Raw genomic sequence first — 18,395 nt, 5'->3', positions numbered from 1 at the left:
AGCTAAGGGTAGAGAGTTAGACCAAAGGGCTGTGATTTTGTGATATAATAAGAAACATATGAACTTCTAAAGCTCTTGGAATTTCCTGAGAGATAGAGGTGCGAGGGGTGTCTTTTTGTTGTCTTTTTATTCATAATAAACCCCTTTCAACCATATCTAAGTTTATGCTAATGAAATGATGGGCCCCTAGATAACTTCAGGGTAGGGCTGGTTGCCAGAGGGACCAGGCTTGTGATGAGCAGGTTAGAACTTTCAGCCCCAGGGGCTTCCCTGGTGGTGCAGTGGTTAAGAATCCGCCTGCCAATGCAGGGGACATGGGTTCGAGCCCTGGTCCGGGAAGATCCCACATGCCATGGAGCAACTAAGCCTGTGCGCCACAACTACTAAGCCTGCGCTCTAGAGGCCGTGAGCCACAACTGCTGAAGCCTGCACACCTAGAGCCCGTGCTCTGCAACGAGAGAAGCCACCGCAATGAGAAGCCTGTGCACCGCAACGAAGAGTAGCCCCCGCTCGCTGCAACTAGAGAAAGCCTGTGTGCAGCAACAAAGACCCAACACAGCCAAAAATAAAATAAATAAATTTATAAATAAAAAATAAAAAGAACTTTCAGCCCCATCCCTGGACCTCAAGAGATGGCAGAGAGGCTGGAGATGGAGCTTAAGGACCAGTGTCCAATGATGTGATCAATCATGGCTACCTAATGGAACCTCCTTAAAAACCCCTAAGTGACAGGGTTCCAATGATCACATGGAGATGCTGGGAGAATGGTGCCTGGAGAGGCGTGGAAGCTCCGCACTCTTCCCCCAATCCTTGTTCTCTGCATCTCTTCCATCTTGCTGTTCCTGAGTTGTATCCTTTTATAATGAATAGGTAATAGTAAGTCAAGTGCCTTCCTGAGTTCTGCGAGCCATCCTAGCAAATTATCGAATCTCAGGAGGGGGTTGTGGGCACCCCCAATTTATAGATCAGAAATATGGGTGGCCCAGGACTTGTGTCTAACGTGGGAGCAGTCTTGTGGAACTGAGCCCTTAAGCTGTGAGGTCTGGTGCTAAGTCCAGGTAGTTAGTGTCGGACTCTAATTGAATCATTAGACATCCAGTTGGTGTCCTGAGAACTGGAAAATCGGTTGTTGGTATGGAAACACCCCACACCTTTGGTGTCAGAAGTGTTGTGAGTAATAACAGCTCATACGGGTCGTTCTCTTTCCTGGGTATAATTTTGAACCTGCCTGTTTCTTCTTCTACAGGTGAGACGATGGCGTTTGTGAAGAGTGGATGGTTGCTGAGACAGAGTGAGTACAGGACATGAGCCCCTGGGCTGGGTTCAGTGTCGCCTTAGGGCACATCTTGATGTCTGCAGCCGACACTGCCAGTGTCTGCAAACAAAGAACAGAGTCTTACGAACGTCGTTGCCCTGGGTTTCCTCTTGCAGATTGTTAGAGCTCTAGGAAGCATTTTTCTGCACACGTGGAGCTTCTTGGGTGCTGCCTTGACAGGAGCCAGGGCACAGTAGTAGTCTCTGCTGGTTTCTCTTTTCTCACTAGCGTGCTATATTCTTCTTCTTATTATTATTATTTTATTTTTTATTTTTTGGCTACGCCGTGCGACAAAGTTAATTCCCCGACCAGGGATGGAACCCGTGCCCCCGGCAATGGAAGCACAGAATCTTGACCACTGGATGGCCAGGGAAGTCCCTAGCATGCTGTATTATTAACGGCTGACCTGAGGTTCTTGGGTCTACCCAAGCTGAGCTGATATATTACCATGGAGCTGAGCTAATATATTAGCATGGAGATGCTGCTCGCTTTGTGGGAAACACCTGTCTCATCTGGTGATTGAACAGTGACCAGATTCTGAAATACTAGAGTCTTTAATTATAGATTAAGATTTGACCCGAGGGAACAAGTTTATCTAAAACCAAACCTTTTGTGTCTCCAGAAAGACTCTGGAGAAGGGACTCGGTTCTTTTTTTATGGGATTAAGTTCATTTTCTTAAGACTCATCTCTATGGGCCTGCATATATTTAACTCTGCTTATCTCTGAGGCTGCCACCTGAAGTAGGATTCATAGTATGTTTTAAAGCAGGAAGAAGCAGCTCTGTTTATTGCAGAAAGAGTAAGCAGATTATTCTGCTGTCTTTCTAGAAAGAGCAGCATTAAGGGAAAAGTGACTAGTATATTGTTTATGACTCCAGCAAAGCTTGAGTGGTGATATATACTGTATTGTTCAGATGTGAATTTGTATTTAAGGAATATTTTCAATACTTAGCTAAAATTGAGCCTAGCAATGAAGAATGGACTTGCATACCTTAGATGGTTTATAAAAACTATTTATGAAGCTTATTTGTATTCCCATTGTACAGAATTTTATATCAATATAATTATCACAACAGCTCTGTGAGGTAGGTGGCATTACTCCAGCTTCCAGCTGAAGAAATAGAGGTTCAGTGATACTAGGTAACTGGTCCAAACGTTAACCATGGTGGCAAACCTACATTCAGACTCAGGACTGTCTCGTTTCAACATCAACACCCTTTCTACCAGGAGACAAGCTTTCAGCCTGTCTGTCCTGTTACTAGTTTTACATTCTCAGACCTGGAGCTGAACAGGTGTCCTTTCAAGGTCTATGACAGTTCTGTAGTCTAAGAATAGATGCAGCTATTGTATTGTTGGCTTAAAAAAAAAAAAGTTGTGACATATTGGAATCTAGCCCCAATGTTTGTGTAAGTTTCCTTGTCTTGGGTTTTTAGGATCTTGCGTGATCCTAAAATGGGTCAGGGGACATGGAGAGCCTTGCTCAGACCTGGAGGATGTGCCTTCCCTTCCTGCACTCTTTGAGGGCAAGTTCCCCTTCTCCGTCATAACTCAGTGTAAATGCTCTGTCAACGTAAGTGAACAGTGACCCTTTTGGCAATTTTGTGCTTCTCATCAGCGCTTAGCATGATGATGTACACAAAATAGGAGTTCTGTAAATAAGTTGTACAGACTTTTCCACTGTCTTAGTTATGGTTATCTCAAAAGTGTGTATTCAGGGGCTTCCCTGATGGCGCAGTGGTTGAACGTCCGCCTGCTGATGCAGGGGGCAGGGGTTCGTGCCCCGGTCCGGGAAGATCCCACATGCCGCGGAGCGGCTGGGCCCGTGAGTCATGGCCGCTGAGCCTGCGCGTCCGGAGCCTGTGCTCCGCAACGGGAGAGGCCCCACCAGTGAGAGGCCCGCATACCGCAAACAAAAAAAAAAAAAAAAGAAAGAAAGAAAAGTGTGTATTCAGAAGACTTATTCCATTTCCCCATCTCCTGATGTGTGGGTTGATTTTCTGTCTTTGCTAAAGCAGACGTATCATTCATAATAAACTAAAATGAGGTGAGTTGTACTATATTCACTGAGTTGCAGAGCAGCAGAGATACACACGTAGTTACATATATGCACCACTGTCTTCAGGATTCCTTTTCTTGCCATTGGCAGACTCTTAGGACTCAGTATCTGGACTCTGGAGGACAGCTTAATTTAGGGTTCTGCAGTCAGGGCTTTGACGGGAGGTGCGATACTTGGGTATAACTCCCCAACCCTGTGATTACACCTGTCTGTGTTTGGGTGGCTCTCTTTGGTAGTTTCTGCACAGCTCAGGCACTGCCAGTTAAATGGATGCTGGGTGTCACTTATTTATCAGTTTGGGCAAGTGCTGTGGTTGCCTCTCAGCAAGGTGGGTGTTTGATAGTGGTAAAAGAAATTCGGAAGGCTGCTGGGATGCATATTTGGTTGATACCTGTAGCAGACGTGGCTGCATAAGGAGAGGCACATGCAATGGAATTTGTGCACATTGGCCATGAACAGGGTGGGATCTATAGGAACAAAAGATGCAGCCGGTAGCGTACGGATGTGAGAAGGGTGCAGGGATAACTTTTAGTTTCCCCTTTTGGCTGACAAGGAAATTAGAGTTTTATAAAGTTAAATGCCTAGTCCGAGATTACAAATGAAAGGATGAATTCTCTCAAACTGATAGAGACGTGTGAAGTAGTAGGATGGATGCTTGCTGGGTAGGAGTCAGGCCCTGGGCCTGGGTCAGTGTCTGGGTGTGGATGTATCCCGTGTGGGAGCCTGCCTCTGCATAGCCTTAGGCAGGAAGACTCCCCACACTGTGGGCTGTAAGGGAAGGTGAGCGTTAGAGAAGAGTCTATGTGAAGGCCCTTCAAGAAAAAGAGAAAGAAGTTTTTCCAGAAGAGGAAGGTATTACTGTTATTTGTATATAGAGACTTTACAGTTCAGCGTTTTCCCCATCAATCTGGCAGTTAGATACAACTGGGAGGGTTTCGATGTACCACACGGAGAGTTAAATGTTAGGCATGTTTCATTAGCTCAAAATCAAAGTTTCATTGGACTTTTTTTTTGTTACTATCTTGAGACTGAAGTTGGCAGCGTTCTCAGTAAGACGGAAGTTCTCATCTTAGAGCGTGCAGCCCTGGTACAGCATGTGGCGCTCATGCAGTTCGGGTCTGCTTTCACGTTCAGTTTGGTGGACTGCCCCGGGCAGCTGTGTGCAGGTATACTTCTGGGACCACAGGAAAGTTTCTTTTGTTTCCGTTACCGGCGAATTGGAGGACAAAGTCCTTGCTTTTCCACTCAGGCAACATTTCCCACTTTTTTGCAGGTACTATTTTGAAGCGCTGGAAGAAGAATTGGTTTGACCTGTGGTCAGATGGTCACCTGATCTACTATGATGACCAGACTCGGCAGAGTGTGGAGGATAAGGTCCACATGCCCGTGGACTGCATCAACATCCGCACGGGACATGAATGTCGGGGTACGTGGGTCTGTCTTGTCCAGCTTCTGTCGCCTGCCCTCCTGCTTTCTTGCTGGGAGTTGATTCTTCTTCCTTACGCGTTCTGCTTTCACTTACAGACCAAAGAAGGGTTTCACCTGGGAAGAGGTAACCAGATGAAACCAGACACTTGGATTATGACCCATGTGGGTCGGCAGATTAATTTTCTCCTCCGAATTAGACCCATCAGTCCACATTTCCGTTCTCTCTCATGGAGAAGGTGGTGGAAGACTAAGGAACCAGAGTGCTGGGAACCCCAAGAAGGATGGAGCTACCCCAGGCAGTATAGATTTTGTGACTCAGAAACTGGCTTATTGATAACAACTCTAGTCAGTTTCTTAAAATCCATGATGTCTTTCAATATAATTATCACAACTATTGAAGGAATAGTTTTTTTGTTTTACTAAGCATAGACTTTTCTATTTCTAATTAATGGCCTATGTAGACGTCCCTGTTTGTTTTATTAGCTCTGTTGCTATTTGGATAAAGAGGCTGCTGTAGTAACCATTGGTGTTATAATATTCTGCCCCTTTAAGTTCTTGAAACACAAGTCTCTATGGACTAGCTATTGAAATCCTTACTTAAACCAGGCTCAGATATCATAGGTCTTACTTCTTGGTACACAGAGATACTTTAAACAACTGATTTTCACTTTTAAAGCAGCGGTCTAGTTTGATGCTTTGTGAATAAAAGCCGTAAGTATTCTGTTCACTGATGCTTTGCAACACTTTTCGTTGTGCTTATTCTTCTCATGTCTGGGCTATTTTGTATATCACCACATGTGGATTGCGCTCTAGAAGAGGCTTACGTGTTTCTCCTGCAGGAAGTTTAATTAGAATAGAGTAATGATTCGTGTGTTTGGTTCTGTACAGCAGACCAAAGATGTTTTATAATTGTCATGTTCCGAAGTTCTGGTCCTTTGCTTATCTGAGCTGTTAAGAAATCCTTAAAAAAAAAAAAACTATATAAATATTCCTGTATTCTATATATTTTTCATAGATATCCAGCCTCCAGACGGGAAGCCAAAAGACTGTCTGCTGCAGGTTGTTTGCCGAGATGGGAAAACCATCAGTCTCTGTGCAGAAAGCACAGATGATTGTTTGTAAGTTTTATTCCAGTGTGTTTCATTTTAAAAGTGTTTTCTGTTTTTAATCTCCAGTTATGAGGAAGGGAGAAGAATGGGAGTGGCGCGTTCCTGTAGGCAGCAGAATAAGTGACTCAGAGGTCGTGTGAAAGAGATGTTAAGAGTCTTAGTCCATGTCTGATAACCCTGATCCTAGTTTCTGCCTCTGCAGAGCTGCCCATGCGGGGTCCCATTGTAGTGGGTACGGCAGAAACGATTAGATACAGTCACTTGGCACTCTCTTTTGTCATTACTAGACGCCCATTGGGCGATGGGCATAGTTAAGTGGGTTCTTAAATTTTCTTTTTTTGGCCGTGCCATATGGCTCGTGGGGTATTAGTTCCCCAACCAGGGATTGAACCTGGGCCCTCAGCAGTGAGAGCGTGGAGTCCTAACCACTGGACTGCCAGGGAACTCCCCTTAAATCTTGTTCTTTCTACGTAAATGTCTTTTTAAAAAGCACTGACGTCTGTATTATATAGCCTTTTCTTCTTTGGGTGGTTCTTATTTCCATCTGCCATTCCTGAAGAAGAGGTATGGAACCACAGAGAAGGAAAACCCAACTTTATTAATTCTCAGTCTGTTAACGTTAGCATTGATGTAGGATCAGAATCTTGAAAACACTGTTGTTGTTTTTTTTCCTGTCCACACTGTACCACTAACAAAAGTTAACTCTGGACATTGTGAGAATTCACTAACAGAGATTATTATAATATTCCTGTATATTAAAATATTCATATATATGTGACAGTTTTATAAAATCCAGCTGACCAGTTTGTCAGAGTGCCTGCCCCTGCATTTCACGTATGTGTTCATCCTCAGTATAGGCATTGATTCCATGCTGATCTCTAGGGTTGATTTTAAATCCTAGATGTAGTTTCTTTTTTACATTCTTCTCATTTATATTAGTGAATCTTAAATGGCACTTTCTGGAAAAGATGTACCTTTCCTAAAGACTAATGGAGAAATGAACACAGGTCAAGCCAGTTTGCTACTTTTTTATAAACCGGATCTCTATCTTTACTCTTTAATAATTTGAGCACTTACTTTGCACTGGGCACCGTGCTAAGTGCTTTATGTATGTTGTTTAACCTCACCATATCTTATAAAGTGGATACTGTTCCGTTGTAAGAAATTGAGGCATAGTGAGGTTAAGTAACTTTCTGTATCAGTTTTTAATGCTCTTGTAATAAATTACCACAAGCTTAGTGGCTTCGAGCAGTACACATTTCTGATTCCATTTCTGGAGGTCAGAGTTCTACACTAGGTTTCAGAGTGTTGGCAGGGCCATGATCCCTTCTGGAGGCTCTAGGGGGGAGTCTGTTTCCTTGCCTTTTCTAGCTTCAAGAGTCCTCCTGCATTCCTTGGCTTCTGGGCTGAGCCTTTCTCCTGCTGTCATCTGTCTGATTCTCTGTAGCTGGGGAAGGTTATATGCTTTTAAGGATTTAAGGATTTAAGAATATGCTTTTAAGGATTTAAGAAGGTTATATGCTTTTAAGGATTTATCCAGCCAGCCTCGATAATCCAATATAATCTTCCCCATTTCAAGGTCCTTAACCTTAAGTATAGCTGCAGAGTCCATTTGCCTGGTGAGGTAACATTTTTCAGAGGTTCTGGGGATTAGAATATGGATCTCTTTGTAGAGAGGAGGCATCATTCTGCCTACCATACTTCCCAAGGTTTTAGAGCTCGTAGACTAGGCTCAGAATTTGAACCTTTGTCTTCATAGCCCTTTGTTCTTAACTGCTCTGTTCTACTGTTTGCTGAGATGTCACATGTATGGACGGTTCCTTTAAGTACTAGTGGAAAAAATATCTAGAACTAAAATTTTAGAATATTTTAACAAAACATGGGAGGCTTTTTTGTCATAGAGGAGGGAGGAGGGGTAAAAGTACACTGAAGGACTTTCCTTGTTTGGCATGGAAGGCTGACTTTTTCTTAACCTGTATGGGAAAATAGAGGTTTATTTATGTGTCTAATTTTAAGGGTACAATTAGGGAGAGAGCAATGGAGGGTAATACTAGAAGAATAAAAAAAACCCAGCAGGTAAACTTAATAAAGCATGACAGGATATGAAGTAGCAGTAATTAGACCAATGATATCTGTGACTTCAATAAATGTGAGTTGGTTAAATTCTCCTTAAAAAGGATAAGATCTGAGATTGGGCAGAAAATACAAAGTCCAGCTATTTATTCTGTTAACAGGAAACACACTTGAAATAAAATGACACAGGTAAAAAAGTAAAGAAGAGGAGACCGTTTGTTTCCTGGGGCTGCTGTAACACAGTGTCACAAGCTAGGTGCCTTAAAACAACAGGTTTATCCTCTCACAGTTCCAGAAGCTAGAAGTCTGACATCACTGTGTCAGCAGAGCCATGCTCCCTCTAAGACTCTGGATAGAATCCTTCCTGGCCTCTTCCTAGTTTTGGCTGTGGCCGGTTATTCTTGATGTTCTTTGGCTTGCAGCTCTACCACTCCAGTCTCTGCCTCTGTTATAACATGGTATTCTCCCTGTGTCTGTGTCCAAATTTCCTCTTCTTACAAGAACAGCTTCATTCAGTATGACCTCATCTTAATTTGACTCCATCTGCAAAGACCCTATTTCTAAATAATTCACCTGTACTGGGGATTAGGACTTAAGCTTATCTTCCTGCAGGAGATACAGTTCAACCCATTACAGAGACTTCTGAGAAAAAAGGGGAAATGAATCTGTGTCACCTTCCTCAACTACCTAGTGAAATGAAGGGGAAGACATTCAGAAGCGACAGCCAAATAAAGAACGTTTAACTGCAAGCACAGAATACAAAGAGCAACAGTCAGAAAAAGAAACAGAAGGTTCTGTTGAGATGTACTACAGTTTTTAACCCTACCCCAACTCCCAGAAGCAGTAACAAGAAGAGCTAATTAGATCGTAAAAAGTTTTGGTAGTACCCTGCAGCCTGTAGAGTTGCTGATACTTCTTGAAAAAGCTAAGGAAAAACTCTTGAGACTATGATATCCTTGGGACCTTAGCAGAGACTGGAAGGTTCCCCCAGGGCTTGTCATTTCAGAGCACCGGAAGGCAGAGCAGGATAAGCGAGCCCCGGCATAAGACATTCAAAGGAATTATGCTTAGAAGAGTGTAGAACCCAGATTTTTCAGAAAGGACTTACTCCCTATCTTGACCAGTCACAAAAATTAACTTGAAATGGATTGAAGACTTAAATGTAAGACCGTAAACTGTAAACCTACTAGAAGGAAACATGGGGAGAAACGTCTTTGACATTGGTCTTGGCAGCGATTTTGGATATGACACCAAAAGTGCAAGCAACAAAAGCAGAAGTAAACAAATTGGGACTACATTAAACTAAAAAAAGTCTGCACAGCAAAAGAAACAATTAGAAAAGTAACAAGGCATCCTATGGAATAGGAGAAAATATTTGGAAACCATTTATGTGAGAAGGGTTTTAATATCTAAAATATATAGGGAACTTGTATGACTCCATAGCATAAAAACAAACCAATTAAAAGATGGGGAAAGGACTTGAAAAAATGTTTTTCCAAAGGTGCTCAACATCACTAATAATCAGGGAAGTGCAAACCAAAACCACAGTGAGATCACCTCACACCTTAGAATGGCTGTTATCAAAAAGACAAAAGATAAATATTGGTGAGGATGTGGAGAAAAGGGAACCCTGTGCACTATTGGTGGGCATGTAAATTTGTGCAGCCACTATGGAAAACAGTATGGAGGTTCCTCAAAAAATTAAAAATAGAACTACCATATGATTCAGCAATGCCACTTCTGTGTATATATCTGAAGGAAGTTAAATCATTGTCTCAAAGAGATAGCGGTACCCCTGTGTTTCTCGCATTATTCGTAGTAGCCAAGACATGGAAACAGCTCAAGTGTCTGATGATGGATGAATTGCTAAATAAAATGTGATACACACACACACACAGACTTGTGCATGCATGGGTAATGGACTGTTAATCAACCATAAAACAGGAAACCCTGCCTTTACAACAACATAAATGGACCTTGAGGGCATTATGCTAAGTGAAGTAAGTCAGACAGAGAAAGAAAAATACTATATGTTCTCACTTATATGTAGAATCTGAAAAAGCCGAAATCATAGAAGTAGAGAGTAGAATGGTGTTTGCCATGGGTTGAGGGAAATGGGGGAGATATTGGACAAAGAGTACAAGCATCCAGCCGTAAAATGAGTGAGTTCTGGGCATCTATTGTACAGCATAGTGACTATAATTAATAATACTCTCTCATATACTTTAAAGTTAAGAAAGTAGATCTTAAATGTTATCACCAGAAAAAATAAAAAGGTAATCATGTTCGGGGGTTGGAGGTGTTACCTTATTGTGGTAATCAATTCATGATATACACGTGTCAGATCATCATGTTGTACCCCCTAAACTTACGTATGTTATAGGTCAGTTTCTCAAATACCAACATTTTTAATAGCAAAATATTGCTGACCATCTGAATCTCATATCATGGAACATTATGTAGCCATTAAAAAAATCAAGTAGATCTGTGTGTATAACATGAACAGATACTGCTAGTTCTAGTATAGCTAAGCATGATACATTTTACATTTATTTAAACAGTAAAGGAAAAACTGTAGAGTAGATCATGCTTTAAATATTACGTATGTACTATAGATTTATTTCTATACATATCATATATTCCTAGTGCATGTCTTAGATGAGTTGACTGAGTAGCTCTTGAGGCAAGGGCTTCAGATCTGTTCTTAAAACAAGCTTTTTCAGAAATTTCGATGCCAATGCAGGTTTGAGAACCGTTGAGATAGATGTTGGATTGCCTGAAATAAAGCACCTCTTTCTTTTCTTCAGGGCCTGGAAATTTACGCTTCAGGATTCCAGGACAAACACAGTAAGTTGCTAATGGCAGTCACTAGTAATGTTTTCACTTACTCTTGCTGTAACAAATGGGAGAACAGGAGGTTAGGAAGGGAAATGGGGAAGAGGGTTTTTTTGCCATCCGGCCCAGGATGAGTAAGCAGAGATAGGCAGGCTGTGTTTCGCTGACAGTGAGGAAGCTGGATTTTGCCAAAACATTTTGGCAGGAGGAGCCGTCCTAACACAGGCACACTGGTCCCAGTGTTGTTTTCTAGAAATGTTTGTATCTCACAAAGATTTGCAACACTTTGAATTCTGCTGTCGTTTACAGAGAAGGCACGAAGGGGACCACAGGGTCCTTTTCATGAATAGCATCTCAGCCTGTGAAATAAACGTTTTTGGGACTTGTACTGGTCTCTAGTTTCTTCTGACTTTAGGAAGTAACAGACAGTAAACCGCATTTGTAGAAGCTAGTGATACCATCTTGGTGTCTGTCAGGGAGTCAAAGGCAATTCCCTCTGTGGTCAACATTTTCATTCTTCAGATAGGGTTTTATTTTTTCATTTATTTCTCTAGGAAGAAAAGAGAAAGGTAGATGGTGTACAGGTGGGAAAAGAAAGTAAAAAGACTTAATATCCAAATGCTGTTTTTTCCTACTCTTGTTAGCTCAGGACTGTTCTTCTTCCTAAGATTACTCTACAGCTCCAGTTGCCTTTTCTTTGATGAAAATCCTCTACTTGAATGAAGTTGGTATTGATGATTCATATAGTTAGGGGCAAGAGCCAAGGTGATTCTTCATGTGGATATTTTTAAAAAGAGTGCACATATTTTTGTTTTCCACTGAGGGGTAATTTACTGAAAGATTTTAAAATTTTTTAATGGAAAAACCAGATTGTGAGTGTAGGACACATCCCTGACTGCTACATTTTAGATTGTAGGATTTTTATTTGTGAACAGAAGGGCTGTTGAGAGTGGTGTAACATCATTTAAAAGGCCTGGGTAACAGTGGAGGCCCTGTGGCCTTCTTGGGCAGTGAGAACTCTACTTCTGCCCCCTGCTGGTGGCCGAGGAGGACCACATCCTCCTGAATTCAAAGGACACTGGAGTGCTGGGTGGTGGGCAAGGGGAGGGTGGTCCTGCTAGTCATTGCTTCTCAGAGAGCTGTTATATTTCCTCTTCAAAGATGAAACTTTTCGGCTTTTAATTTTTTTTATTTGCTAAATAAAAGGGCATAGTATCATAAGAGCCTTTAGTTGCTTTGTGGCAACTCACTTGTTTTCATACTTTCTCTCCTCTCAAGGCTTATGTTGGCTCAGAAGTCATGTATGATGAGACTGCTGTGGTTTCCTCCCCACCTCCCTACACAGCCTATGCTGCACCAACCCCTGAGGTAGGGAGCAAATCTTTGCCTTATGGAATCCAAGTGAGGGAAACTTGGGGTCTCTGTGCTACTGTGCTTTTAAAACAAAAGAAAACTTTGAGCCAGCCAGTATCAGAGAAATTAGAAATGTACTGTAAACCCTTTTCTTCTTTAAACTTTTCTTTTTCAAATAGATTGTTGTCATCTTTTGCTTTCCTAAAATAAAGCAACTGCTTTATAATCTTCCTGTTCACATTTTCTTTTTAAGATAGACCTAAAAATGAATCATGGTAATATGATTTTGATGATTCAAGTTTATACTTAATTATTTACTTGAATACTCTCTGTCATCAGGGAAAATGCTTTTTTTATTTTGAAAAAACAAAAACAAAACCTTAAAAAAAAAAAATCACATGCCAAATACCTTGTGGTGTCCCCTAGTTAGAGGTGCCAGGCATTCAATGCTACATATAGAAGTCTCTTGTGGGAGGCACTTTGATTTTTTTTTTTTTTTTACTTTTAATTTTGAAATAATTATAGATTCACAAGAAGTTGCAAAGGTAATATGGAGAAATCTCATATCTCATGTACTCTTCACCCATTTCCCCAGCAGTTACATGGTAGATAAAATCAAAGCCAGGAATTTGAAATTGGTGCAATGTTTATGTCTGGTTCCATGTCATTTTATCGTATGTGTAGATTTGTAGAACCGCCACCTCAATCAAGACATAAAACTGTTCATAATATCTTCTTCCTGCTACACTCTCTTATAGTCACACCCTTTTTCCCCTTCCCTCACTCCTGTCAACCACTGATTTGTTTGCCATCTGTATAACTGTGTCATTTCCACAGTGTTCTATACATGGAATCATACAACATGTGATCTTTTGAGATCTTTTGATGTTTTCACTAAGCACAAGGCCCTTGAGAGTCATCCAGATTGTTGCATGTGTCAATAGTCTGTTCCTTTTTGTTGCTGAGTAGTATGCCATGGTATGGATGTACCACATTATGTACTGAAGAACGTTTACCTGTCGGGAGACATTTTGGTTGTTTCTAGATTTTGGCTGTTACCAATAAACCTTATGTGAACACTCATGTACAGGTTGTTAGGCAGACATAAAGTTTTATTTCTCTGGGATAAGTGCCCAAAAATGTAATTGCTGAGTTGAATGTATGGTAAGTATATGATTAGTTTTTTTAAAAGCTGACAAACTGCTTTCCAGAGTTTCTCTACCATTTCTCTTTCCCATCAGTAGTGTATGTGTGGTTCACTTTCTCTGTATCCTCACCAACATTTGCTGTTGTCGCTGTTTTTTATTTTAACTATTCTAATAGGTGTGTAGTGATATTTCACTGTGATCCTAATTGGCATTTCCCATAGCTTGTGATGTTGAACATCTTTTTATGTGCTTACTTGCCATCCATATATCCTGTTCGTGAGATGTGTCTTCATGTCATTTGCTCATTTTCTACTTGTTTTATTATTTTTTTATTGTTGAGTTTTGAGAGTTCTTATATATATATGTTTGAGATAGGAATCCTTTGTCAGATATGTGATCAGTAGCATATCTTTTTATTCTCTTGACAGTGCCTTTCACAGAGTTTTTAATTTTGTTGCAGTCCAATTTATCAGTTTTTCCTTTTATGGACTGTGTTTTGTTGTCATGCCACTTCACCTAGACCAAGTTTCCCAAGATTTTCTCCTATGTTATCTTCTGAAAGTTTCATAGTCCTAGGATTTATACACGAGTCTTTTCTGTTGTCAGTTAATTTTTAATAAGGTGTGAGGATTATGTTGAGGCTCTTTTTTTTTTTTTTTGCTTATGGATGTCCAATTGTCCCATCACTATTTGTTGAAAAGACTGTTAATCCTTTCTGGAATTGGTTTTGCATCTCTGTAAAACAATCAGTTGGCTGTATTTATGTGTGTCCGTTTCTGGGTTCTCTGTCAGTTCCATCCTCTGATACCACACAGACTTGATTACTGTAGCTATATATCAATAAGTCTTGAGATTGGGTAGGCTGATTCCCCCCACTTCATTCTTCCTTTTCAGAATTCTTCTAGCTATTCTGATTCCACTTCCTTTCCATGTAAATTTGTCTAAATGTACAACAAAATCTTTCTGGGATTTTGTTAGAAATCAGGTTTTTGGGGCGAGAATTGACATCTTTATTATGTTGAGCTTCCAATGCATGAAAATGGACTGTCTATTTAGATCCTGTTTGATTTTTTTTCACTAGCATTTTGTAGCTTTCAATATATAAATCCTGTATGTGTTTTGTTAGATTTATACTTAAGTATTTCTCTTTTATTTTGAATTTTTGTATATGGTATTTCAAATTTCATTTTCTCCATGTTTATTGCTAGTATATAGAAACACAGTTGATTTTTTATATGTTGATCTTGTAGCCTGTGAACTTATTACTAAACTCACTTATTAGTTCTATAAGCACTTTATTTTATAAATTTATTTATTTATTGGCTGTGTTGGGTCTTCGTTGCTGTGCGCGGGCTTTCTCTAGTTGCGGCGAGCGGGGGCTACTCTTCGTTTGCGGTGCGTGGGCCTCTCATTGTGGTGGCTTCTCTTTCTTGCCAAGCATGGGCTCTAAGCGCGCGGGCTTCAGTAGTCGTGGCTCGCGGGCTCTAGAGCGCAGGCTCAGTAGTTGAGGCACACGGGCTTAGTTGCTTCGTGGCACATGGGATCTTCGCGGACCAGGGCTCGAACCCATGTCCCGTGCATTGGCAGGCGGATTCTTAACCACTGCACCACCAGGGAAGTCCAAGTATTTTATTTTAGATTCTTTGGAATATACTACATAGACAGTCATGTCATCTACAAATAGAGTTATTTCTTCCTTTGTAGTCTGTGTACCTTCTATTTCCTTGCCTTGCCTTACTGCCCTGGTTAGAACTTCCAATATTATATTGAAGAGCAATGGTGAGAGCAGGCATTCTTGCCTTGTTCCTGATTTTACGGAGAATGCATTCAATTTTTCCACACTAAGTGTGATTTTTTTGTAGATGTTCTTTGTCAAGTTGAAGAAAGTCCTTTTTTTAGTTTTCTGAGTGTTTACCATGAATGGGTGTTGGATTTTGTCAAATACCTTTTCTGCATCAATTGATTTGGTCATGTGATTTTTTTTTTAAACCTTACTAATATTGTGGGTTACATTGATTTTCGAATACTGAACCAGCTTTGCATCCTTGGAATAAATCTCACTAGGTTGTGGTGTATAATTCTTTTTATTTATTGCTGAATTCTATGTTTGCTAATATTAGGAGTTTTTGCAACTGTATTCATGAGGGATATTGGTCTGTAGTTTTCTTTTTTTGTACTCTGTTTTATTTTGTTATCAGGTGATACTGGCTTTATAGAAGTTTAGGAACTGTTCCATGCTCTTGCATTTTCTAGAAGATATTGTGTAGAAGTGATGTTAATTCTTCTTTAATCATTTGGTAGACATTTCCAGTGAAACTATCTGGGCCTGCCTGGAGATTTCTTTTTGGGGATATTTTAAATTACAAATTCTGTTTTCTTAATAGTTACAGGACTATTCATTCTCTGTTTCATATTGAATGGGTTGTGGTATTTTATACTTTTTGAGGAATTGGTCCTTTTCATTTATATAAGTTGTCTAATTTCTGTGTGCATCTCTGTCATTTGGTCCATACGCACTTATATTTTCTTGGTGGATTAACCCTATTATCATTATGTTATGTCATTCTCTGTTTCTGATAATTTTCTTTAGTCTTATGTCTACTCTATCTGATATTAATGTAGCTACTTCTGCTTCCTTTTTATTAATGTTTGCATGATATCTCTTTTCCCATCTTTTTTCTTTCAACATACATATTACATTTGAAGTTTCTGATAGACAGCATATGGTTGGGTCATCCTCTCATCCCCCCATCTGACAAATCTCTATCTTGTAACTGGTATATTTAGGCCAATTACATTTTTTATTGTGTAAGTTTAAGGTGTACTATATGTTATTTTGATACCTTTATATATTGTAAATGATTGCAAATGTAGCAATATTTATTACACTACATAATTACAGTATGATATTATTGTCTATATTCATTATATGATGGATTAGATCTCAAGGCTTGTTTAATACTTGTTACAAGTTTGTACCCTTAAACACCATCACTCTTATCCTTCCCCACAGACCATTTGCATATAATGTAATTTTGATACGTTAAGTATGCCATTTTATTTTTTGTTTTGCTTTGATTCTGTTTTTCATTTCTGTATGTTCTTTTACTTAAGCTTTTTGTGAGTTACTAGAACATGTTTTATTTTATCTTATTTATTATTTATTTATTTTTATTTTTATTTATTTTTTGGCTGCACTGTGCGGCTTGTGGGACCTTAGTTCCCCGACCAGGGAGCTAACCCAGGCCCTTGGTGGTGAGAGCTCAGAGTCCTAACCACTGGACTGCCAGGGAATTCCCATAGAACATGTTTTAGAATTACATTCTGATGTATCTGTTATGTTTTGAGTATCTCTTTGTATTGCTATTTTAATGGTTGCTCTAGTTATTACATTATACATTTACACATATTTTTCAAAGTCCGGTGTTCACATTTTACGAGGTCCAGTGAAGTGTCAAACCATTACCTCTAAATTCCTTTTTTCTCTCTCATTTTATGGTATAATTGTTTTAAGTATTTCTTTAACATGTATTGAGAACCATATTAGATGGTGTTATAGATTTTGCTACAGCTGTCAAACTTATTAGAAAAATCAAGATGTGATTTTTATTACATTTACATGTATTCTGCTCTGACCGTGTGTTTTTACCTTCTGATATTTCAAGATTTCGTTCATTATTTACTGTTTAGTGAACTTCCTTTTGTCATTCTCTTAGGATAGATGTGCTGGCAACAGATCCTCAGTTTTCCTTCGTCTGAGAATGTCTCAATTTCATCTTTGTTCTGAAGAATCTTTTCAGTTGTATAGAATTCTGAGTTGACGTTTCTTTCAGCACTTGGTAACTGTGTGCTCTTTCCTTTGGCCCTCCTGATTTCTGATTAGAAATCTGCTATCATCTGCATGTTTTCCCCCCGTATACATAGTGCATTGTTTCTGGCTACTTTCCTTGTCTTTAGTTTTCAGAAGTTTGACTGTGATATGTGTATTTGGAGATTTTATCTTTTTTGGTGTTCATTCAGTTTCTTGAATACGTAGGTTTATGTTTCTTGCTAAATTTGGGAAATTTTAACCTACTATTTCTGGAATGTTGTTTTAGACCCACCCTCTTTCTCTAATGGAACTGACGACGCAGATGTTAGATGTCCCACCTGTCTCAGAGTTTTTGTTCATTTTTTTTCTTCAGTCTGCTTTTTCTCTGTTCTAATTAGGTAATTTCTACTCTTTATATTCATGTTCATTGATTATTTGTCATCTCTATTTGTTGTTGAGTCCATCCATTGAATAATTTATTCGTTATTTTTATATTTCTAAAATTTTCATCGGTTATTCTTGATATATATCTTTATATAGGTTTTCCTGATATTCTTCTGGTTTTGTGGAGACTTCCTGTTTCTTTTATGAATTTCAAACATGTTCTTAATTACTTATTGAAATATTTTAATGGTAGTTGCTTTAAAATCCTTCCTAGGTAATTCCAACATCTTTGTCATCTTGGTGTTGGTCTCTTTTGTTGTCTTTTCTCATCCAGTTTGAGATCTTCCTGATTCTTGGTATGACAAATTATTCTTTATCAAAACCTGGGCATTTTAAATATTATAAGACTGAATCTAACTTAAGTCTTCCACTTTAGCAGACTTCCTCCTAATGCTCCTCTGCTGGGTGAAGAGGGGGTCTGCTTTGTTCCTTCATGTAACGGTGGAAGTCCAGGTTGTCCCCTGGGTCCCAGTGGACACTGGCTCATTGTCACTGCTGAGAGGGCTGGGAATTCAGGCCCTTCTCTAGGTCTCTGCTGACACCAGCCTGCCTGGGAGTTGGAGGGACTTTCCCTACTGCTCCCCACTAGCCTTCACTGATATTATGGTTACTGATAAGAGGTTGTGGAAGTACTTGCTCTCCACTGGGTCTCTGTTGATCCTACTCCAGCAGGACGGGAAGGGGCACCTTGTCTCTGCTGGGCAGAGGTGGGAGTTCTGGCTCCTTGCATGGTCTCCACTGACACTGTGGCATGGGACTTGGAGGTGGCCTGTTTCCATCTGGTAGGGATGAAATTCCCAGCTTCCCACTTGGCCTTCTCTGA

At 39.9% G+C, this 18,395-nt stretch overlaps 1 protein-coding gene across 2 annotated transcripts in view; it reads left to right on the top strand.

Annotated features, from left to right (window-relative positions):
* The window catches only part of PLEKHB2 (pleckstrin homology domain containing B2), a 42,481-nt gene that overhangs the window by 12,231 nt on the left and 11,855 nt on the right, over positions 1–18,395 (top strand). For both annotated transcript variants that reach the window (XM_081241966.1, XM_081241965.1), the window contains exons 2-6: positions 1,247–1,291; positions 4,645–4,797; positions 5,815–5,917; positions 10,789–10,828; positions 12,095–12,184. In XM_081241966.1, coding sequence (XP_081098092.1) covers positions 1,255–1,291; positions 4,645–4,797; positions 5,815–5,917; positions 10,789–10,828; positions 12,095–12,184 — 423 coding nt within the window. In that variant the 5' untranslated portion in view covers positions 1,247–1,254. The remainder of the gene's footprint in view (positions 1–1,246; positions 1,292–4,644; positions 4,798–5,814; positions 5,918–10,788; positions 10,829–12,094; positions 12,185–18,395) is intronic.

The sequence above is a fragment of the Mesoplodon bidens genome, assembly GCF_964165515.1.
Source record: "Mesoplodon bidens genome assembly, chromosome: 8".
Taxonomy (NCBI): domain Eukaryota; kingdom Metazoa; phylum Chordata; class Mammalia; order Artiodactyla; family Ziphiidae; genus Mesoplodon; species Mesoplodon bidens.
Note: the sequence above shows the minus strand (reverse complement) of the source record. Positions and strands in the feature narration are given on the sequence as shown.